This window comes from Xenopus laevis, chromosome 9_10L, assembly GCF_017654675.1.
Source record: "Xenopus laevis strain J_2021 chromosome 9_10L, Xenopus_laevis_v10.1, whole genome shotgun sequence".
Classification (NCBI taxonomy): domain Eukaryota; kingdom Metazoa; phylum Chordata; class Amphibia; order Anura; family Pipidae; genus Xenopus; species Xenopus laevis.
The window spans coordinates 56,644,951-56,668,988 of record NC_054387.1 but is presented as its reverse complement, the minus strand read 5'-3'; the positions used below and the strand labels follow the sequence as shown (position 1 = coordinate 56,668,988).

Sequence of the window (24,038 nt, the reverse complement as noted above, 5' to 3'; positions counted from 1 at the left end):
CTCACTCCCCCCCCCTCTCTAGGTAGGGAAATTCCATAACCTGACTGACCTTACAGTAAAGAACCCTATCCTATCCTGACTGGGAAATCCCCGTTCCTGCCCAACTTCCTGAATCCCCGTTCCTGAATCACTCAATTCCTTCATTCCCCTCATACTTGGGGTAATACATGTTTCAATTTCAGCCCCGTCACCCACACCCCAATTCAGCCAATCAAATGACCTTCCCTGGAACCACGGGTCCGAAAACTGAAGAATGCATATGTGGGGGGTTGGGGGGGGGGACAGTACTTACCTGTAACAAGCCTGGAATGATATCCGGGAGGATCTGGTGCAGGGACTCCTTGGAAATCCTCTCAATGACCTTTGCTTGCATTTTGATGGCAGCGAGGTTGATGGGGTAGTCAGCTGTCTGGATGATGGGGCACAGAACTTTGATGCACTGCTCGGGGTGGATGGACCCGGCCAGAGTTGATGCTGCTTCTTCTGCAGCTCGGACGACCTAAAACCAAGTAGGAATGCAAACGATTATCCAGGTGCTCCCCTAAATCCATATATTGCACCCCAGAAACTGGGCTGACAAGGAAATAATGGCAGAAACAGAGCTCACCAGAACTTTTGGATTCACAACACTCTCAAAATATAAATGCAGCTTAGCAATACCTTGTACAGAGTGGCGTGTTCCCCATTTCTGCCTACCTACCAGCAGCTCCCAATCTCTATGTGTGGCACCTGGCTCATGGGAAAGCTGGCACAGGGGCAACAAAGGATATAAGACGGGTATTTGACTTACAGAGGAAGAAAGCCCCTGCCCAAAAGAGCCTACAAGTCTATACTGACCTCTAGTTATTTTGTATCAAGACCCACACAGAGGGGTAGGAACAGGTTTCATGATACGATTCTAAGGCAAGTCCAGCGTTCAGGGGCGTGAGTCTAATGACTCCGCTTACCCAACTTTAAAGGCAGAGGGAACAGTAGGATGGGGCCATGAGGGCTTTAAGGAATATTGTGGTACCATACTACTAAGTTAACAGGGGCCTCTACCAAATGGTTACATAGGCCCCTAGGAGGAGGGTCCTGCCAAAAGTAGAATGGTTCCCCAATAGACAAAAATAGCCCAACCCATGACCACACCCACAATATTATACAAAAAGGGGACCGCACCCACAATAAACACCGAATGCACCCACTGTAACCCCAAATAGGTGGGCGGGAACTACAGTATATAATGGGGGGCTCTGATTGGGAGCATTTTAGGATGATGGACAGGGGAGAGACCAGTAAATTCCATTTACCAGCACACTTGTGTTACACACTGAATGACTTTCTCACAAGCCTGTGGTAGAAAGCCCTCAGATCCCTAGAGTACACATGGCATAAAGCCCAAATGCATTAGCCAGGCCCGTAAATGCCACATCCCCTTCTGGGCCACAGTAAATGGATCTGCACACACAGAGATGAAAGGATCTTGCACAATTGCTGTGATCTAATGAACATTCCCTGTGAATTAAGCACCCAGTGCCCCCCACCCACACACAGACCTGCTCTCCCATTAGGTGAGTTCCAAGAAAGAGCACCGGCCATATGCTTGTAAACCCGCACTTATAACCCTAAATAAATATTGACCCCATCAATTCTGCACAAGGGAAATGACTGGAGGAAACACCCATTAGGTTGTCCTTGATTCAAGGGAAACTCTTCCTATTTAACGGCTCCACCAGAACACAGTCAGCAACCGCACATACATTATATGGAAAAGGTCCCAGTATTAGAACTCACACCGCCATAGCAACTGGCAAGGATATTTGAGGATGAGTGTGACTGTGCCCTATGTGCTCATGCAGGAGCTGGGAGGAAGTAACAGGCTGTGCCAGGTCTCTGACAATACTGAGCGCCTGGCAGCACTAACGCTTTTGTTATTGGTAAAAACAGGGAGCAGCCAACACATGAGTTGGTTGCCAAGGAGGAGGGTAGAACCAGCAGGTAGATTTCAGTATATTCCTAGGGTATAACTGAATTGTCAGTAGTAACATTACACGGAGTCTACTCAGAGCCTTGTTATAAAATGTGATAGGGGTATGAGAGCAACTGGCTAGTGCCCCAAAACGGTTATCATGGTTTCCCTTATCTGCCAGGCAGTGGCCTGGGCAAAATTTCAATTATCTTATGTACTAAGGGAAGCACAACATATGCCCCCGACTGTACCCTCGGAATTTGGATCCAACAATAAAACAAAGAAAAATTGCTTATTTTGCAGGAAAGAAACTTTGTGAGGCTGTGGATTCTCCATTGTCACCAAGGGGTCAAACAGGCAGCTGCAGGGAAGTGGTTAAGATTTGTATTCCTGCCAGTTGTGCCACTCGCAGATTCTGTGCAACTATAAAGCACAACTATTACCATTTGTACAAGAAAGGTCTGTGATCACTTTGAAGCCCAATAGTTTGTGTGGTTCCAGAGTGAGAGATAATGGAGCTCCGGGTCAGTACTACGCAGGCCATTACAGCACAATGAATTCCATTACAGCCTTTTCCCAATTAGTTCCTGCCGGCTGCACATGGGACATTTGGGTAATTATTAATTTTATTCCTGGGGCTGCTCAGTAATTTACTCAAGTAATAACACTGCCTCCCCCCAATAGGCTGAGACACCACCCACCCGGGCCAGAGGCAGCGCATACAGAAATGTACATATTGAAGAGGTGATAGCTCTTATTTTCCTAGTAGAAGAATGCGGCTGCAGCCTCACGCCTCACTGTTCTGCTTTATCTGTGGGTCATTAATGAATAACTGCACCAGAGCCCCCAGGACTCATGGAAGAGCACAATAGCGTGTCCCTAGGAACACAACTGCCTAACCCACTGATCCCATCTGATCCTCAGTGTATTGCGCTGCCAGTTATAAAGCAACACAGATGGTGCCATTACCAGCCATAAACCCCCTACTGTGTTATAAACCTGACACACAGGAAGCACAGGGCATTGCTATGGCAAAATGGGTACACTGGACAATTAGAAAAAAGATTTGGCTGAAACAGTCATGGCATTCATTAACAGGAACCCACTTATGGTTGTGTAAATCCTCCCTGAAACATACAATAGCATTGTACTAAGCACAATTCAGCAGGAACCCACTGAGTATGCTCATAAACTGTACAGAGAGAATCCATAACACTAAGGCAGCATTGGTATTCCCCTGTACTAAAACACAATTCAGTGGGAACATATGGAATCTCTGTATAACTGAAATTTACACAGAAGCACAATGGATATGTCCCACTTCAGTAAAGCAAGGTCGCCAAACAAGCGGATCTTAACCTGATATGCCCACCAAAGACAGGGTGACAGCTTTATCTGATCGTTCAGCCCCATCAACTAGTCGATGCAGTCCTCGATCAACCAAGAAAAGTCAAACCTGCCTGATTGATATCTGACAATTTTTGGCCTGATACCGATCGGGGAGACACGTCAGAACGCCCCATACTCAGGCAAATAAGTTGCCAAATTGGTTTAAAGGACCAATATTGACAGTTATATTTGCCCATGTATGGCCACCAAAGGGGGATCTCTAGATACAGAACAGGGTCTCAGATACAGTCCCACAGGCAGCTCAAGGCAGGAAGGTTATGTATTACACATGGCAGAAATAAAGGCAAAGAGCCAGCAGTGAGAGACTCAAAGCAAACGCCCCACAGGAGGCGGAATAAAAAAGTTCCTGCTTGTGGGTCTCCAAATGTTACTCTACAAGTCCCAGCATCCCCCTCTACATTTGTGCTGGGGGCTGTTACATGTGGATCGCCTAACTTCTGGATCGCAGCAATGGGGCACCTACAGACCCAGTTCTATGGGGAAAACTTTTGTACCTCTTTATGAGAGTCCTTATGGGCTTCCAGTGTCTTCATTATGGTCAGCTCAGCATAATTCTTAAACCGGGCCGGTTGGTTACGCAGGATTTCTCTTAGTACCCTCAATGCTAAGGCGCGAATTGCATGCTGAGACACAAGGAAAATGCGAGTTATACAATGATACATAATCCCCCACACTGGTACTGGTCACAATACAACGGTCAACAGATGAATTTGAGGTTACTGGGGCACTCACCCTAGTAACCAGACTGCATTCACCACACACTTCTCAAATACGCATCCTAAAAATTAGCAATAAGGTGAAGTAAACCCCAAACACCCATCCAGTGTTCCAAGAGCATTGTGACTTTTCTATTATCTGCCCTAACTGTTCCATTGTGCCCTACAGACTGGCATTATACACATCCCGTACATCTTTGTCACCCAGAGTTTCCAGCAGGAGGAGCAGAATTGTCTTGAAATGTTCCTCCCAAACAGCCAGGTTGTCTTCTCTCGTGATCTTCAGCAGCTCACAAAGGGCCCCTTTCCTCTCCTCAACCCGCTCGTTGTGATTGGACAGCTCTTTGAGGAGGTCGGCCACGAGGTCTGAGTGGTCTATGGACACTGGTGGCAGTAAGAGAGACACAAGTCAGCAGCTAAGCCTGACACACACACACACACACACTTTACAGGGAACAGGTCAGATGGTAACAATGAGGGAATGATGGGGAAGAATGATGGGAAAATGAGGCAGACACTGCCCCAAGTGGCCAAGGATAATGAAATCTACCCACCATCACGCAGCTGATCCATGTCATCATCAAACACGGCTTCCTTTAGCGCTGTCTTATCGTAGCTGTTAATAGAGTCGGAATAGGCATAAGGGTTGTATTCCCGCCCACGGGGCCCTGTGAATGCCCGTGGCGGCTGCGTATTCAGCAGGGAAGTCTTGTTATCAAGTGCCATTCTACCTCCTTCCACCATGTCTGTGCCCCCACGGAGATCGCTGGCTGGAGAAGCGATACCAACATCACAGGACCCCTGCAGATGGTAGACACAGTGGTAGCAAAAGCCTTGTGACAATACAAACCAAGTAATGCCCATGGGTACAGTGCCAGCCAAATCCTAGGCAGCAAAACTCACCAGCTCGCTTTCCTTTTTGCTGTCCCGTCTCACAGGCTCATTGAGATCCACTTGGCTGCGGAAGCTGAACTTCTCGATGGCCTCTGTCACCCCTCGGAGGGAGCTGTAGATTTCATCAGAGTTCAGGTTTTCAGTGTCATAATCCAGCATGCTGCAGAGAGATATGACACACAAAGGGTTAAGGCAAAGCAGCCATGGGCACAAATAAATGTATGGTCTTATCAATTTAAACAAAGTTTTTGTACAGGTATGAAACCTGTTATTCAGAATGCTCGGTACCTGGGCTTTTCCAGATAACAGATCATTCTGTAATTTGGCTCTTCATACCTTAAGTCTACTACAAGGGGACCAAGGAACTGATCTGGGCTCTTTGGCCATCATGGGCAGCGAGCCACAGGCAATTTTCTAGTAGTGGAGAATAGCATGCAGGGCCCTGAGGAACCACTTTGCATGGGAGAAGCTTCACAGAAAGATATAATCTATTTTCAACTTTTGCTGTAAAAGAGTTAGCAAACTGGAGGTGAATATGAATCGGGCAGAAATAAAGTAAAATAAAGTAGAGACGTGATTAAATGTTGCACATACAGATGAGGAGGCAACTGAACTCCACCCCCCAGGCCTGTACAGAACACAGGAACGTGATCTTATTAAAATCTGATTACTATGAAGCGTGACCAGTGCCCATGCCCTGCACCATTATAGGCACAGAGACGTCACACTATTTCTAGTGCCCAAGAATTCCTTTTATTGGTTATTTGGTAAGCCATGCCACCCTCAGTGGGACAGGCATGCCAACCGCAGGGCACAACACTCTGCCCTTCATTTATCTCCATGCAATGGGTCTCGCTTACCAATTTATAGATATAAGTGCCCTTGTTTCCATCTTGCAAGTCATGGCATAACAATGTGTGCCCTATGGCAATGCTATGCTGATTGCTCACTGGGGGGGTGAAAAGGTGCAGATGGCTGATTACCAGCACTTCCGTAAGTGGCTTAATGCAGCAGTGCTCAGCCTTCATTTCCCAAAGCCAGAACATTAAATGGGCCAAACACAGCACCGTATGGTGACAGCTGGGCAATACAATGACAGCAGTGATTATACCAGTGGCCTGAATTGCTGCAATATATTCCTTAGCAACCAATTACCAGGAAAGATTTGCCCTAACAGAGCCCAAACAATATTACCAGAGGGCCAGACAGAACGATTGGGGCAGACAGATAGACAGGGGCACAAAAGGGCAGTAGTTCTCAAGGGTTGACCAGCTGCAGCCATATTGATTTACCTGGGAGAGAGGCCGCCATGGGAACAGTTGGTGGGCGATGTTAGTGGACTGGCTCGGCTGCTGGAGTGTCTGGAAGGAGTTCGGCCAATGGTGTTGCTTGGGGATCCCTGCAAGGAGAACTAGAAATTTAGCTTTTAGCACCCATAATAATCCCTATAGCAGGTTAATTCAGAGAGATGGGAAACTCCCTGCCCCCAAACTCATACCCATCTAAATTAGCCCCAACAACTACAGTGCACAAAGGGTGCCGGAGACACAGGGGTCGTTAACATAGATGCTTAAAGGAAAAGGAAAGCAGTTTATTGCCAACAGATTAGCCACAATAGTGCAAGCTATAACACTATATTTATTCTGTAGAATGCTTCACCATACCTTAGTAAACAGCTCTAGATGCTCTCTCTCTGTTTGTTTAGGATAGCAGCTGCCATATTAGCTTGGTGTGACATCACTTCCTGCCTGAGTCTCTCCCTGTTAACTCATAGCTCAGATTACAGCAGGGAGGGAGAGAGGCGCAAACTGAGCATACTCAAGCCCTAGCCCTGGAGGTTTATGCTGAAAACAGTAAGTCTGATACAGAAGTCCATGTGTACACAATTGAAGGAAAGAAATGCTGTGTTTCTTTTGACAGAGAACTCAGAACAGCATTATTTGAGGGTTTACTGGTGTATTTATATAGACTTTTCTGATAAAGCTTACTTCGTTTTAGCCTTTCCTTCTCCTTTAAGTGCAGACGTGCAACTGCCACTAGCAACCTACTAGCAAATCAATAACTTTTAGCCATGAGAGGCAGATTAAGATCAAAACTTAAAAATGACCAGTGAGTCAGTGTAACAACAGATGTGACCCTGTAAGTGCCCCTGTCGCGTGAGTTGTGATGGCTGATTCAGTTAATGCCTTTAAGAATGGCTTGGATGATTTTTTGGACAGACATAATATCAAAGTCTATTGTGATACTAAGCTCTATAGTTAGTATAGGTATGGGTATATAGAATTTATGTAAAGTAGGGAGGGGTGTGTGTATGGATGCTGGGTTTTCATTTGGAGGGGTTGAACTTGATGGACTTTGTCTTTTTTCAACCACATTTAACTATGTAAATATGTAACTATTATGTATCCTCCTGCTGCTACTGGCAATACCATCAGCACTGTAGGAATGTGGCACTGTAATGTGCACCAGGAGAGATATCTGAATGTTATGGTAAGAAGTTGGTACTGCCATTGGTACAAGAAGAGATATCTGTGTGTTATGGTAGGAATGTGGCACAGTCGTGGGTAGCAGGAGATATATCTGTGTGTTATAGTGGAAACATGGCACTGCCATTGGTATAAAGATAAATATCTAGATGCGACAATAACCATGGATATTACAGAGATATTGGGGGTATACGCAGGGCACTCGCCGCACAGATATAGACAGACAGACATTACAGCACAGGCATAACTTACCATGCTACTGTTACTTGAGTTCTTGAGGTGGTTGTGCAGGAGTTTTGTGGCTCCATCTTGGAAGGTTTTGGGTAGGGCTCCCAGCAACATGGTGAACTCTGGGGTGTTCAGCTCAAACAGAGAGATTAAGACAATCTGCGCCGCCTGCAACAAGAACCAGTGTCAGAAGTGAAGATGGCACTGGACTGGGGAGGATGCAAGTGATGCATTGCTGAGGATGTTCCAGTACATCACCCTACAACCCAAATACTGACAGTACAGAAAACATTTAAGCAGTGCCAACATGATGTTTTATATGCTACCTGACTGCAGTTTGCCCCTTGTCTGGTTACTAGGGGGTTACCAACCATAACAAAAAGTTATAGTTATAAGGGGGAAAAAAGCTGTTATAGAAGATGGAACTTCCAAGTCACTGGTGGGGTTGTAAACGTTAGGCAGCCCAAAGTGATTGTAATCACTTACCTGTTAGCAGAAAACTGCACCAGCTCGCACTAGGTATGTGTGAGCACTACATAGAGATCGTCACCTTCAGCTTCCCCTCTTTTAAATGCCCTCAGGCAAACACATGTGCAGTCAAATGCGGTCTTTTTGCTGAAGTTTGTCTTTTCACTGTACTGTGCATGCGCACCCGTGTGTCGAAAAAGCAGCATCTCTCCGTGGTGCTCACACTGAAGTACCCCAGGCTGGTGCAGTTTCCCATTAACAGAAGGAGTGGCCAGGGGTATCTTGTAAGTGATTACAATCACTGGGGGTGTCTGACATTTGGCACCTCCCAGTGATATACACTTTCCTTTTTATTTAATTCAAAGAAAATCAGAAAATACATAATGATTAAAAGAAGGGGTGCTAGAAAGTCCAATGCACAAAGTTACACACACACGGCACACACACGGTTATTACATGTTAGCTGTGAGTATACAAAGTGTCACGAAATGTCTCCAAGCAGAAGGCAAGGTTGCCTTTCTAGCCAGCAATTTACAAGGGGAAACGGGGGGCTGGAGACTTTGGGGATCCTTTATATTAGGGACTAACAGCCCTTAGGCTGTTGAACTTGGATTTGCAGTAGAACAGCAGCAAAAATAGCGGAGGTTGGACCCCCACATTTATATAATTAGTACATTCCAGTCAGTATTCCCAACGCCAAGGCTGCTCCTGGGGTTAGTGGTCACACGGCTACCTGTTTACACTTCTCTTCCAGGCTCCCATCTCCAAGCCCTGAGGGTGCCGAACTGGGCCTGGTGTCTAAGTCCTCCCACTTAATTAGGGTCTGAGGTCAACGAAATAAGCAACAAAATGTCGGTGTGGGCACTAGAGAAGTCATTCATTGCACCGACCAACCTGCAGTGGGGCTGCTCTCCTCTGTAAGTAGTCCACTCTAAACATACAGGAAATAATGTACCCCCTATTGTAAATTACATACGGGATAACTTACCCCCTACTGTAAATTATAAGGATATTAGAAGTCACTGAGGGGTTATGTGACCATATAAAGGCACAAGACTGCAGTCTGAGTTATACAGGGAACTCTGAGTATCACTCATGTATTATAAGGGATAATGTAATCCCTACTGTAAATTATAGGGATATAAGAAGTCACTGAGGGTTGTTCTGTGACCATATAAAGGCACAAGGCTGCAGGCGGAGTTATACAGGGAACTCTGAGTATCACTCATGTATTATAAGGGATAATGTACCCCCCTACTGTAAATTATAGGGATATTTGAAGCCACAGAGGAGTTCTGTGATCATATAAAGGCACAAGGCTGCAGACTGAGTTAAACAAGAAACTGTGCACTATTTAGTGAATAAAGTACCCCCTCGTGTAAATTATAAGGATATTATAAGTTACCAAGGAGTTTCAATATCATATACGAGGCCGAACAACATGGAACTCCGAGGTAACTTCTAATATCCTCATATTTTGCAACTGGGGGTACTTTATTCATTATAATACACAAGTTTCAGTGAGTCATGTGACAGAAATGACATCAGAACTCACCGTTTATAACTGATGACTTCAGAACTCACCGTTTATAAGGATATCATTTACAAGATATTCATGGCTTTTGTGTGTTATAAGAATATATGTTACAGGTGATTCATAAAAATAGTAGAAATTTAATTTTAAGATTAAGCAAGTTCAACATTTCACAACCTGTATAAAAGCTCTGAAATGTGGGGCAGATTCAGTTTGCCTGGGGGTCCTTACAACATCATCATCATCATTTATTTATATAGCGCTGTCAAGATAAGCAGTGCTTACATGAGGGGTAATTCTATGCAGCAGCATCTCTTGGCTTTTATTGTACAGGAGGAGATTTCTGGCTTTTTGTCTAAAACCCCACTTTTAGGTCCAACATTTTTTCAGCTGCCTCCTCAGTCCATAAATATGATCACAGATATACAAAAACATTGATGCTGCACTCCCAGTGATGCTCGTGTCACCCCTTCTCCAGGGGAACACAGGACCAACACATTCGTGTAAGGGCTGTAAAAATTTGGCCCCATTACACTACATAGTTAGGGCACAAGGAGCATGACAAGAAAAATGTGAGAGGAAGGGTCATTTAGAAAGGCCCAAGTAAATACGAGAAATAAACAAGGAGCTGCCAGAGCGCTTGCATCCCAAACATAGAGCCAAGGTGAGTGTTTTGGAAACATGTGTAGGAACAGTAGGATCAGTTTGTTCTGCCGGCACCAATTCGAAGAAAAGTCAGGGCGAGATTGCTAGGAGCTATTTATGATGAGTTGGGATAATTGCCATATTTAGGTCAGTGCAAGTGAGACGCTGATTAATATACAGGAATTCAGAGGTACGTGCAGTTGGATCCAGCCAACAATACTAAGCACTGCCAGGGAGTCTCCACATAAATCTCATTATGATTCTCAGTGCTATTATAAACTGGCAGAGAACCAGGAGCAAGCAGTGTGGCAGCTCCCATGCAGTGGTTTAACATTCTGCACACACAATAAGGTATAATACCACCCATATGCCAATATCCAAGGGCAACAAAACCCAAAGAGACACAGGGGGTGGCTCTGTAGAAGAAGGTGACACCACTTATAATAACTCCCTGCAGAACTTCCAGCCAATCGATATTTATGGAAATTGGGGCAGTAAAGGAACATTCAGCGTTTTTGTCTTGATATTTTCCTGGGAATTGGGCGCAAAGTAACTGGTGCCAAATGCAGACAAGCCTTAAACCTGTTACGCAAGATTATTTGCCATTCGTTATCCCCAGGCGAGTTCCCAGCACTTTTATTGGTTCATTATTTCACTATGTGGTGGTGGGTGAAGTGCTCAGCTAAGCAGAACGTGCCCAGACTGTGCCCGCAGGAGCCAATGGCAGGGGTATCCGCCTCTAAGGTCCCTGGGTTTACAGATTTCCATTCCTGCACACGGAGTTCATTAGCCATTAATGGGTTAGAAGCTCATTATAGATGCGACCCCTCAGGCACTGTGCATACGGCTGCTTTCTAGGAGGCTGGGAAGGGGTCACAAGGGTCCTACAAGCGGCCAATGATTTTATGCAGATCATATCCCAACTGTACGGTCTTACTTATACTGTCCTGCACCCCACCCCCACCCTGTGAGTTTAGCAGACATCCTGATACAGAAATCTCCACTAGGATCTACTATACACTGTGCCATAAATGTTTTTGGGTACTCATTTTCCCTTCAGTCGCTCTTCTCTGTACTTTCTCCATTTCATTCATATATACTGTATATATAGTGATCATACCCCCTTTACTGCCTCTTCTTCAGTGCAACAATCCCAACTTGGACAACCTTTCCCCATAAATGAGCCCTTCCTGCCTCTTTTCCAGGGTAACACTGGAGACCAAAACTGCATGGCATAGAACCAGTGATTTGTAAAAATGATAAATTACCCACTCCTCCCTTAAATCTATACCCCATTTAATACAGGATAATAAATAGCTTGCTCCAGGTAAGTTCATATGGTTAATCCCCAATAAATAACCAGATAAAGTCACAGAAAGGGAAACCCACAATTCATCGGTTGTCCTGGGACATGGAAAGAAACACTTTTACGGGCCAAGTTACAAGGTGGAAGACTCACTGCACCACAGGCATCGGTATGTCCTGATTCACAGTACAGACATACAGGAGGAATAAGCATCTAATATGACAGTACTAATGTGACTCATGAGCTGGGCTTGGCTCTTCACTAAGTGATTAGCTGGGCCAGAATGGGTACCCTGGGGCCAAGAGAAGACTGTTACTTACAGACTTACAGCATTGGCAGCTGCAGGGTTATCTAAAAGGGGCTGCTTTTAAACTCTCTAGAGGGGCAACTAGTATACCCTGTGGCCACATCTAGGATATAATAGTGAGTCCTTTCATGCCCAAGAATCAGGTTTTTCTACCTTTCTATCTAAGGCTCATGTTTCTACCAGTAATTCAACTGTGTGACAGCTCAGCATTTCTTGCATTTCACCCCAAAATAACAGTGCTGTGACGGCTCTATTTTATGCACTTGTGATGGGGAGGCAGAAATCAACCGGCGAGCATGAGGCTTGCAGCCACCAAATGCACCCTTATGGCTTCTACAGAAGAACTGCACCCAGTCAGGCTTAACTCTACTTAGCAGAAAAGTGCCATTCTATCTGATCTGCCCCTCTGTAATCAGAAAAGTTATTTAGGCACATGTATGTACTGGTGAGATATGCCACAGTATTGTGCAAGGCATAGGTTATTTATTTATAAACAAAGTCTGGGCAGGGGCTGCCATATTGTTTCCATGAGATGGCACAGTGTCAGGGCACACACAATACAACACAAGAGTTGGCAGTTCGCCACTGTCACAGAAATGTACTCCAATGTGTGATACTTTGCCCAGACTAGAGGAAGGTACATGACATCCCTTTATTCTGGTCAATGTTTCACATATTGGGGCAAATTTCCATATCGCTGGCAAGTCGCCCTGCATGACGGCCGTATGAAAGCACAGGAGAAATTCTGCAGAACAGGTTATATGAGCAGGGCTATATTTAGCAGTTATTGCGATGTACCATACACAGTGTCACCAGCTCAGTGCAGACAAATCCGTGCGCAGCAGCAACCCATTGTTCTCATTTATTTTATGGCTCGTTAAGTTCTGCAGAATTGAGGCATTTAAAGGTATAACCCTAAATCTGAAAGGGAAAATGTATGTTTGCAAATGTAATCTTACAAGCGATCTTTTCTTATTTGGCAGGTGAGGCCAAAAACACGGGACTAAATGGAATAAATGGGTCATTTTACTTCTTTCCCAAAATAAAGATTCTTCACAAAGAAGGCCTCTGTCATCTCTGGTAGTTTCTGATACATTGCAGTACCACCTATCACCAGTTTCAGCCAAAGGTCAGTGCTTTCCATAGGACTGAAAAAGAGCAGCGCCACCATCTGATGTATGCTGCAAATGCTAGGGTGCAAAAAGGTCCAATACATACTGCATGTAGAGTAGATTTGGCACAAGTTGGTTATAGAAGTGACAGGAGTTTGACCTCAGCTTGTTAAGACACTGATGCCCTCAGGGTGGAGGGAGTGATTTACACAAGAATATATTACACAGAGGAAGGTCAAGCACCGAAGAACGTGGGCTGGCACAGTGTTAATGCTCATACACACATGGCACTGGAATGAATAGAAACAGTAGTAATAAAGGGAAAGCAAAACCTAATCTAATTGCTGAGTGAGTGACAGAGGGAGAAGAATCCCCAAGATCCTTGCTTAATACTTGGCAGCCCTGTCAATAATGTCATATTCCTGGAGTTGATATAAATGCTTATAATGAGAAAGCGTGATACTGGGTAATTATAATTATTTATGGGCCCAGGAGATTGGATGGGCCTTGTTTCAATCTGCACTCCTTCACCCAAAGCCTGCACCTTTCCAAACATGCCTCTGGCGCTGGCACAATGGGTGTAAGGGTGGCAAAGACTAGGAACACATGTTATGCAGCAATATCACTGCAGTGATGCACTGTTGGCTGCTACTGCTTGCTTGTCTGAGCATATATGCGTGTTCAGGGGTTTGTCTTGATGGCCCATCCTACAGTCCTGTCGGATCAAAGACAATTGTCCAAAAATATAATCTGCCAAATGCTCCATGTTAGCGCGTGCATCAACAGATAAAGAAGTGTGAAGTAGCACAGCATGGGTTGGACCCAAACAAATTAAAGGACCTGAACATGGATGGCCACTTATACTGGCTCTCTCTGATCGACCACCTACCATAAATGATCAACCAGTGTATGGCCTCTAATCATGGCTCTGTCTGATTGGCCAAGTAACATTAAGGATAAGCCAGTATATGGCCACTTATCATAACTCTGTCTGATTGACCAGATAACATTAAGGATCACTCAGTGTCTGAAGGACAATGGACCAGATTGGACCCTAGTTTATGAGAGAAACGGCACAGAGCTCTAGAAGAACCAGAGACCCACCTTCCTGACATCAGAACTCTTTGGCTCAGTTGTCCAAGTGATGATTCTGGACACAGCCAGACGTGTCTCACTGGAGTTGACAAAGTCTGTTGGGTCCATCTGCCGGGCCAATGACTCAATGTACTTCAGTATGGCAACTTTCACCTGTGCAGCACAAATTAGAGGAAGAGCTGAATAATCATTTCCAAGGGCCCAAGATCCAAACTCATGCCCACCTACAATGTTCATTCCCCCTGCATCCCAATGTGTAAAAACTCTTTTGCATGCATGCCCAACCCTAGTGTGTAAGTGCCCTATAATATTTTGTGCATGCAGTGTGTAAGTACCCTATTATATCGTGTGCATACCACAGATGAGGGCCCTATTATGTGGAGTGCATGGCACACCCAATGTGTAAGTGTTCTATTATATTGTGTGCATGCTCACAACCCAGTGTGTGAGTGTTCTATTCTATGGCGTGCATGCCCGCACCTGGTGCCTAAGTAAACAAAAGACTTTATTTAGCAACGTTACACACTTTATGGCATAATAAAATCAAGTTCACGAGTCAAAGTCAGAACAGGCTGATATGAGATTTTACAACTGTTCCCTATAAATTCTGTGCACAAAATGGGACTTTACTGGGAGAAGCACAAGTTACAAGCAATTCTTCTCCCGCTATCCTGACTGCATGGCATCTCCCGCCGCTGAAGAGGAAAAAATGTAGTTGCTAAATCTAAGTTATGTGGGGGGGGAGACAGAATGGGAAATTATACTGCACTTTGGGTAGAGGAGAAACAATTAGGGAAGCAACAGGCAGGTGGGCACTTACCTTGAGGTTGGGAGTCTGGGTCTGATCCACTATGAATCTCATCAGGATGTTAAACTGCTGGTCAAAGGGGAAAGAATCCCTGGGGAGAAATAATAGGGATGGGTGCTGCAAGCAAGTAGGGGTACAAGTTGCCCTACTTGTATATTATCATGCTGCAACTTCCAGTTTTAAGGTTCTGGTAATGAATCCTTCCCTACAGAGCCCAGGAATTTGCCTGCCTTTCCTATGGACTAAAGACAGGTCTCTTAAACACTCTCCTTAAAGGCCCAGGGGTAAATCCCTGTGCCCCTAGGGCCAGGAACAATAATTAGAGGAGTTGTGTAAGCAGAAATTCCATTAAAGATAAAATATCCCCTCTTTTTGACATGCGCTAATTCAGTTGGGCTTATGTAGAAAATATGTACAAACAGCATCTGAACTTCCCAGTGGTTTTTCTTTTTTACACAAACATACCTGATTCCACAGATCAACTCCGTGGCTACAATGGTGAAAAACATCCCTTGTTCTCTCTGGCTAACATGTGAATCAATGGTAGGGAAAACAAATGCGTTGCAAAGCTGCCCCAAGTTTTCTCGTGAGAGAAAGTTGGGCTACTTCAGGAATTTGCTGCACCGCATGTGTTTCCCCAGTAGTGATCTGCATGTTAGGCTATGAGAAAGACCAAGGGATGTTTTGTCAGCCACTGTAGCAGAGATTAATCATGGGCAACAAAACACTCCCTCACCCCTTTCCACCCCTTCACATCCTGGAAGCTACCAGCACATAGTGGATGAAGAAGGCACTCACCTTGTCACATCCAGTGCCTTCTGCACTTTGGCTTGGACAGAGCCCAGCAGGTCGGCACCCATTTTCTTCAGCAGCTGGGTCAGGAGGATAAAGAGCCAGTCCTGCAGGTCATCTTTGTGAATAATGACAAAGTCCACAAGGGTCTCCAGGAACATGCTGAACACCTGATTGGGCAACACAGAAAGGACCAATCTGAATATAAAGTCACCAATACAGCATGTGAGTCCGCCTAGAATGCCGCTGTATCCAGCCAATTTATATCATTTCCCCCATAGCTAATAAAATAACTTATAATCCCCTCATATACTGGTTTTAGCATTCTCTCAGTGGCAGTACTTGCCCTTTAAATGTAAACATGTGGCGCTGCATGTTATCCTCTAGCCACTGCACCATAACCAAACCTGAACTGGGTGCTCTGCCCTCTGGCTAATATTTATCAACAAAAGGGAGATATTCCCTGCACCTTCCCTTCACTAATACTTATCTTTAGCAACTACTACCCCTACTCTCTTAGCGACAAAGCACCTGGGTAGACTGTCCAGCATGGCACCCAGAGCTCACATCTCTTTGGTGTGTAACTGAATAGGGTGAAAGTTGCATCCAGGTAATAGGAAATGCCACCTCAGAAAGGCAGAAAGGACCCAGCATTGAGTAATGGTAGAAATTAACAATTTCTACAGTTCCCTCTGCCCATACCGGTCTATAGCAATTATGTACCAGTGTTGCCCAAAACATGGGGCCCAGTCTGTAGGCCTGTATTACCTGGGGTAAGCACTTATAGTTCCAGGGGTACCCAGGGCACAAATAACAGGGTGACTGTTATGACAATGTTTCTATGAGCTAAGGAGGACCCTTATCTTCAAAAACATCTGGATCTAAAAAAAAAAAAGGGGTGTCCAACTAGCAATGCTCTAGTTTAAGAGACATTTCTGAATTGGCAGATACCCAGGTGGCAGTACCCTGTAAGTCACTTTAGAGTGGGCAAAAAAACAGGTGATCAGCTCATCAGGAAATGAGCAAAGACAGGAAAACTCCCAGCAGATATGCACTAAACAGGCAGCTGCCCTGATGCGCCTCTGCTGGTTCACAGGGGCCAAAAGCAGACCCTAGAACTATATTGGGCAGTTTATGTAAAATCTAGCTTAAGATAGGAATGGGGGGAGGGGTTGACTATTTGTAGGATGCAGAGGCTGGAGAGAAAGGCAAAAACAATGATGCAAAACTTACTCTCTGGGGTGAGATCCACAGCAAAGCAGAACATGCAATAAAACAAACCATTTGTTAGTATTTATCATCAGTATAAAAACAGTCCGACCGCCCCACCCCCTTTACGCAAAATAATAGGAATTTCTCAGTCTCAGATAAAGGGGGCACTTGGACTACCCCACAGCAGAACCAGGCAGCATTGGGCATGTTTCGATTTAAGCTGGCCATAGACGCAAAGATCTGACCGTACGAATCGAGGATTCGTACGATTTTCGAACCGTGTGTGGAGAGTCCCGACATTTTTCATCCGGCGGAGATCGGTCGTTTGGTCGATCAGACAGGTTAGAAAATTTCTGTCGGCTGCCGATAATATCTCTGCGTGTATTGCCGATCGTACGATTTTCAGTGGGAGACTGTCACTAGCTTTGGTTGGACATAGATATCGTACGATTGCTGTCAGGGGCAGAACATTGCTGATCTGTTCTAAAACTAATCTGACTGGTAAGACTTTGATCTGAATGGTTAGTGGCGGGTCGGGAGATGGGAAAGTCCGATCGTACGATGATTTGTGAAAATCGGATCTTTGCGTCTATGGCCAGCTTAAGGCTGACAGTGTTAGCTCCGCTGCTCTCTGCCTGGGTATTTCTAAAGGCTGAGAAAAGCGGATCCACTTTGAGCCCCACCTCCATTGATTTGAATAAGATCCGCTTGCGTGTAGTCACAAGCAGCGGAGAGGAGGTTGGCCCAAAGAAGGCATTTTCAGGCTGACCTCCACTCTGCTGAGCGTGACTGCATGCAAGCGGTTTAAATGAATACAGATGGGGCATGGAGTGGATCTGCTTCTATCAGCCTATGCAGACTGATAGCAGCGGAGCCAACACTGCGTCTGCCCTTGGTCTTAAAGTGCTACCTAATGCGTAGAGATAAATAGCATTGCCTGCCAGCTGGTACCAACGCGACCCAGACCCAAAGCACAATCAGCAGATTTATTCACCTTAAGTAAACACAGCCCTCATTTATAAGCAGGAACAGTCTCCCAAGTTTGCTCATAGAATGTACAGTGAAATAACTATAACAGTATTGGTATCCCCCTGTACTAAGCACAATTCAGTAGGACCAGTTCCCTAAGTTTGCTCATAGCCTGTACAGAGAGATTCCATAAAACTAAGTCAGCATAGGTATTCCCCTCTACTAAGGCACAATTCAGCAGGAACATACACCTAAGTTTTCTCATAGAATCTTTGTTTTCTTCAAGGGGAACCAACAAAAATGTTCATTTTTTTTTTTGCCTAAGCAACTTCCCGATATCAATTCATTATTTAAAGTTACAGTATGTGTAAATGCAATTGCTATTAAAAGTAGTGACTGTGTCTTTTCTCATATTGGGCTTTGACTCTTGAAATAATGTAGTAAAAGTCCTGGCCTCTTGCTTGGCTAGTTTCTGCTAAATTGTTGCAGGAGTCGGGGTCAGAGCCAGCAGTGTAGAGAATATAAAAAGACAGTTTCAAATGCAAAGAAACTGACAACTTTCTATCATGAATAGATATTGACAAATTGCTTAGAATGACATTTTGTTTCATGACACCACCACAGGAAAGGGGTCAACAAGCAGCATGCAAAAACAAAAGGTAGTAAAATCAGCAGTAACCCGTAGCAGCCAATCAGAACGTGGCTTTTATTACTGCAGCGACATTAAGGGCAGACTGACTGATATGTATTACTGCAAAGTATTAAATCAGCACCCGGTTTAGTAAATTTGGTGCTGAATGGAGCAGAGCACCTTACCTTGCTGTGAGGATCCGCAAACATCCGGGTGAAGATCTCGCAGAGCCTTTTCAGTTCCACTCGGCTAAGTGATAAAAGAAGGGAACATTTAGCAGAAGTGTCCCTTACTAAATGACTGTGACGCAATCAGATACGCAACTTGACCCTCTTTTTATTGGGGTTTCAGTGCAGCAGTGTGCCATTTTGCTCTATAGCTGGTAGCTAGGATCATTGACCCTAGCAACAAATTAACAGTCTGAATGACAGATTGGAAGATAAACAGAAACAGTATTAATAACAAAAATACTCATTCCCAGGGATGGCCATTCTGGGCAATATTAAAGGGTTACTCTCACTAGAATAATAATAATTTGTGTGTAAAACACAGCAGTCCTGTCTTGCTTTACGGCAGGGATTCTAGTTATCTATTTAGGATCAGAGCCAGTATCTCACAAGTCAAAGCCTTTATATAAATATGGCCCATTAACACAATGGTTTTCTCCAGGAGGCTCTGCAGAACAAATAACAGGCACAGTTATATCACATGTCACTCCACGCAGCTCCATGAATATTATTTCTCAAGAATACATCAGAATGCCTGTCAATTCTCACCACTAGGGCAAAGCTTGCCACTATTACTCCACGGAAATAAGCTCAAAACTGTGCCATTGTGACTGTATATGTTTGGACATTGTAATGAGATAAACCAGAGTTTCTTTAATTGCATTTTTAAATTAAAGTTCATCATTCAATAAAGGCTAAAACACAACATTGCCCTGGTGAGTTCACTGGTGATTGGTCACTGGTTTGTCTTGGAGAAAGTTGTTACAGGAAGTCCTATGCCAATGCTGATTAGATGGCTACTTGTAACAAGGCAATTCAATTCATGTGAAATCCCTTTAATGCCCCCAATCATGCTCACACAGTGTGTTCTGGAATTAGTTAATTAATACTGAGTAGATTGTGGGCAGGGTTAGAATGTTATAGGGTGTGACTAGGCAGTGGTTGAGTCTGTAAGTCACCTCAGCGTCCTCTGGCTCTTGAGCAGGTTCTGCAGTCCAAGGAGCCCTTCCTTTCTCTCAGACCAGTTGGAGCTGGCGCAATGATTCAGCACCTCAGCCACATCTTCTGTCTGGCGCAGGTAGTGAGGGATCCCACCATTCTTGGAGCTGTAGGACCTCTCTGAGCAAGCGCTTGATGCGTCACTATTGGCATCATCATCAGAGTACATGCCGTATGGCTCATAACGCCTCCGAACTGGCTTCTTCTGGGGGAGAAATAGTTTATCATTTATTGCACACAAGACTCATGGCTCACAGTTACAGCACTGCAGGCTGGTGATGCAGGAGAGTAGAACCACTAAAAAAGCTTGGCTAAAGCAAAACAAACAAAATCAATGCACAGCACAGAACAAGATGGAATGTGGAAGGCTGATGAGACTATACAACAAAAAGGGTGTACAATTATAACAGTGAGGGTAATGGGGTGATGATGGTTGTACATATAAATCTGGGGATGCCCCCTCTGAGCAAAAGCAAGCACAACAGTAGGCCACATACACAGAACACACACAAAAAAAAAAATGAAGCAATAGAATTCTTAATGAATCAGATAAAATTGAGCATAGGACTGGCCACATATGGGATGACTTTGACGTAGTTGGCCAGCTTAAATATATTGCAATATATGGACAAAGAATCCCTGTTTTGTTTAAAGGGTAAGACATTTTTCAGTAGCAGTATGCGCAAAATGTCTCTGTCTTAAATATATTGATAATGGGTTGAGTGCAGAGGACCTCTTGATTTGTCTATATGTATTTTGTGGTCACACCCTCATTGCACCCCACCTAATGATTTTAAAAATTAGTGGTGAGCACAACTTTCCCTTGTTTTTTATATATATATAGATATAGATATAGATATAGATGATATATATATATATATATATATATATATATATATATATATATATATATATATATAAACACACACACACACACACACACACACACACTAGTTATATAAATAAACAGCAAAGGCTGTGTGTGTGTGTGTGTGTGTGTGTGTGTGTGTGTCACAGGGAGTGCAAGACAATACTCAATCACATTGTGTCCCTGACAGCATTATAAATATTTCTACATTGGGAGAGCAGGAAGAACCAGTTCTGCGGGGGCCCAACCTGCCGGCACATGTCCAGAGGGTGCCAATGAAGACATCTTTGCCTGTGATACTATCAGAGGGGAGAGTGAGAGTGTCATTATATCGTGGGAGCTGCACACGACACGGAACATTGAAATATTTCAGGCACACTGAGACTTGGGGGAAGACCATGCAGTTACCGCATATTAACACTGTCCTTACCGGGGCTCAGAGAAAAAACACAATATGAACAAATTGCTTCTGCCTTGGTGCAACTATTGCTGGCATAAGCACAGACAATTCCCAACTGGGTTTGAGGGGCAGATTTCTATGTGCAGCGGTTTCAATTGCAACCCAGTTGGAACACAGTGCATGATGGGTAGGTAAGAGTGAGTGGCATGCAGACATGGACTGTTGGCAAGCAATCTTGGTGTTATTCTTAGTTAGTGCCAAAAGGCAAACACTAAATATTGTTCTACAGGATTCCAACTGGCTACTTTGTTACTTAATACTCTGTAGCAGCAAAAGTAGTCAGATTCACAGGAAGCACAGTCAGTGCCACTAGGGAGATATAAGTTCCCACGTAACCAAAATACCCAAATACATGCACAACCAACTGGGGTTATTGCATAGCCTCAATACAAGAGGTGTTGCCACTGACATGCTACCAAAGTACACAAGGACCAATAAGCCTTGGGATATAGGGGAACTACAGACACATATCTCATACCTTATTCCTGGAATCTCCCAGCAACTGGAAAGAAGAGAGAAGCAAATTAAAAGGGAATACAGTTTACCAGCTAAGGAGGTTCCTCTGTTACAAGGAAAACCGAATAATGCTAACTTAACATATAATTCTCCGCTAAGTAATGCAAATTTCAAAAGTAAATGTAGTAACCTCCGCTGTATGCTGGCAAATGCACGGAGTTTGTCAGGTAAAATGGGAGACCTAGAATTAATTGCATGCTCTTAAAATTATGATAGAATTGGTATCACTGAGACCTGGTGGGATGAAACATGTGACTGGACTGTAAATTTAAATGGTTACACCCTTTTTAGGAGGGACAGAGGGATTAAAAAGGGTGGAGGAGTGTGTTTGTATGTAAAGCCTGAATTAAAGCCATGTGCTAAAGAAATAACAATAGCTGGCACTGGTGAGGGTGTAGAATCCCTCTGGGTAGAGATTTTGACTGGGCAAAAGGTAACAAAAAGAATTATCATTGGTGTATGCTATAAACCACCTCGTATAAGTGTCGAGTATGAAGCCCAGCTACTCTTGCAGATACAAGCGGCTTCACAGCTGGGTCAAGTTGTTGCTATGGGTGACTTCAATTATCCAGACATTCACTGGGGTAATGGGGTTGCAAAAACAGAAAAGCTAGTAGGTTTGTAAATATGCTGAATGACAACTTTTTATTCCAGCTCGTTCAAGAACCTACTAGGAATAACTCACTTTTGGATCTTGTAATAACTTATAATACAGAACTCATCTCTAACATTTGTGTGGGTGAGCATTTAGGGAATAGTGATCATAACATGGTCTCCTTTGAGATTCTGTTACAGAAGCAATTCTATAAGGGAGTAACTAAAACACAATTTCAGAGGTGCAAACTTTGACAGTATAAGGGCATCTCTGCAACATATTAAGTGGGAAATGCTTTTCACAGGGTTAAACACAGAACACAAATGGGAAGTCTTTAAAATGCTGCTTAATAAATATACTTGTCAGTATATTCCACTTGTAAGCAAGGAACGTTGTTGCAAAGCAAAACCTTTTTGGTTCAATAGAAGTGTTGGTGTTGAGGTGGGCAAGAAAAGACATGCTTTTAAAGCTTTCAAGTTAGCTGGGATAGCCGAATAATTTATAAGGTACAAAGAGGCCAATAAATCATGCAACGAAACTATAAGGCAAGCTAAAATTGATATGGAAAAGGATATTGCAGCAGGCAGTAAAAAAAATCCAAAATTATTTTTTAAATATGTTAATAGTAAAAAAAAAAATTAAGCAGGAAGGGACGGGACTTTTACTATCAGAGGGGGGTCAGCTGGTTGATGAAAACAAAATAAAAGCGCAGATTCTGAACTCATATTTTTCATCTGTCTACACAAATGAAGAACCAGTTAATAGTCCCAATTCTAGTAATACAACTAATGATGCATGGTTCACACATGAGGAAATTCAAAAGAGACTAGAACATGTTAAGATAAACAAAGGTCCGGGGCCAGATGGTATTCATCCCAGGGTATTTAGCGAGCTTAGCTTGGTGATTGCCAAACCTCTTTACTTAATTTTTCAGGATTCATTGAGATCTGGCATAGTGCAGAGAGACTGGCGAATTGCTAATGTGGTGCCTCTATTTAAAAAAAGGATCCCGTTCTCAGCCTCAAAACTATAGGCCAGTTAGTCTGACGTCAGTAGTAGGAAAGCTTTTCGAAGGGTTAATAAAGGATAAGATACTGGACTTCATAGCAAATCACAATACTATGAGTTTGTGCCAGCACGGTTTTATGTGTAATAGATCTTGCCAGACTAACTTAATTTCTTTTTATGAGAAGGTAAGTAGAGACCTCGATTCTGGGATGGCAGTGGATGTGATTTACTTAGACTTTGCTAAAGCATTTGATACAGTGCCACACAAAAGGTTACTGGTTAAATTAAGGAATGTTGGCCTGGAACATAGTATTTGTACCTGGATAGAGAACTGGCTAAAAGATAGACTACAAAGAGTGGTGGTAAATGGAACATTTTCAAATTGGACCAGTGTTGTTAGTGGAGTACCGCAGGGCTCTGTACTAGGTCCCTTGCTTTTCAACTTGTTTATTAATGACCTGGAGGTGGGCATTGAAAGTACTGTTTCTATTTTTGCAGATGATACTAAATTGTGCAGAACTATAGGTTCCATGCAGGATGCTGCCACTTTGCAGAGTGAGTTGTGCAAACTATAGGTTCCATGCAGGATGCTGCCACTTTGCAGAGTGAGTTGGAAAACTGGGCAGCAAACTGGAAAATGAGGTTCAGTGTAGATAAATGCAAGGTTATTCACTTTGGCAAAAATAATATAAATGCAAGTTATATACTACATGGCAGTGTGTTGGGAGTTTCCTTAAATGAGAAGGATCTAGGGGTTTTTGTAGATAACACGTTGTCTAATTCTGGGCAGTGTCATTCTGT

At 43.8% G+C, this 24,038-nt stretch overlaps 1 protein-coding gene across 22 annotated transcripts in view; it reads right to left on the bottom strand.

The window, feature by feature from the left end:
• Positions 1-24,038, bottom strand: part of clasp1.L (cytoplasmic linker associated protein 1 L homeolog) — a 98,139-nt gene that overhangs the window by 4,621 nt on the left and 69,480 nt on the right. For 13 of the 22 annotated variants that reach the window (XM_041575684.1, XM_041575683.1, XM_041575690.1 and 10 more), the window contains 14 exon segments: positions 21,597-21,620; positions 19,751-19,995; positions 18,750-18,813; positions 16,986-16,988; positions 15,759-15,922; positions 14,973-15,051; positions 14,162-14,305; positions 7,710-7,853; positions 6,264-6,370; positions 4,981-5,131; positions 4,632-4,878; positions 4,271-4,461; positions 3,856-3,984; positions 293-499 (listed from right to left, as the gene is read on the bottom strand). In XM_041575684.1, the coding sequence (XP_041431618.1) occupies positions 293-499; positions 3,856-3,984; positions 4,271-4,461; positions 4,632-4,878; positions 4,981-5,131; positions 6,264-6,370; positions 7,710-7,853; positions 14,162-14,305; positions 14,973-15,051; positions 15,759-15,922; positions 16,986-16,988; positions 18,750-18,813; positions 19,751-19,995; positions 21,597-21,620 (1,899 nt within the window). 22 annotated transcript variants of the gene reach the window in all.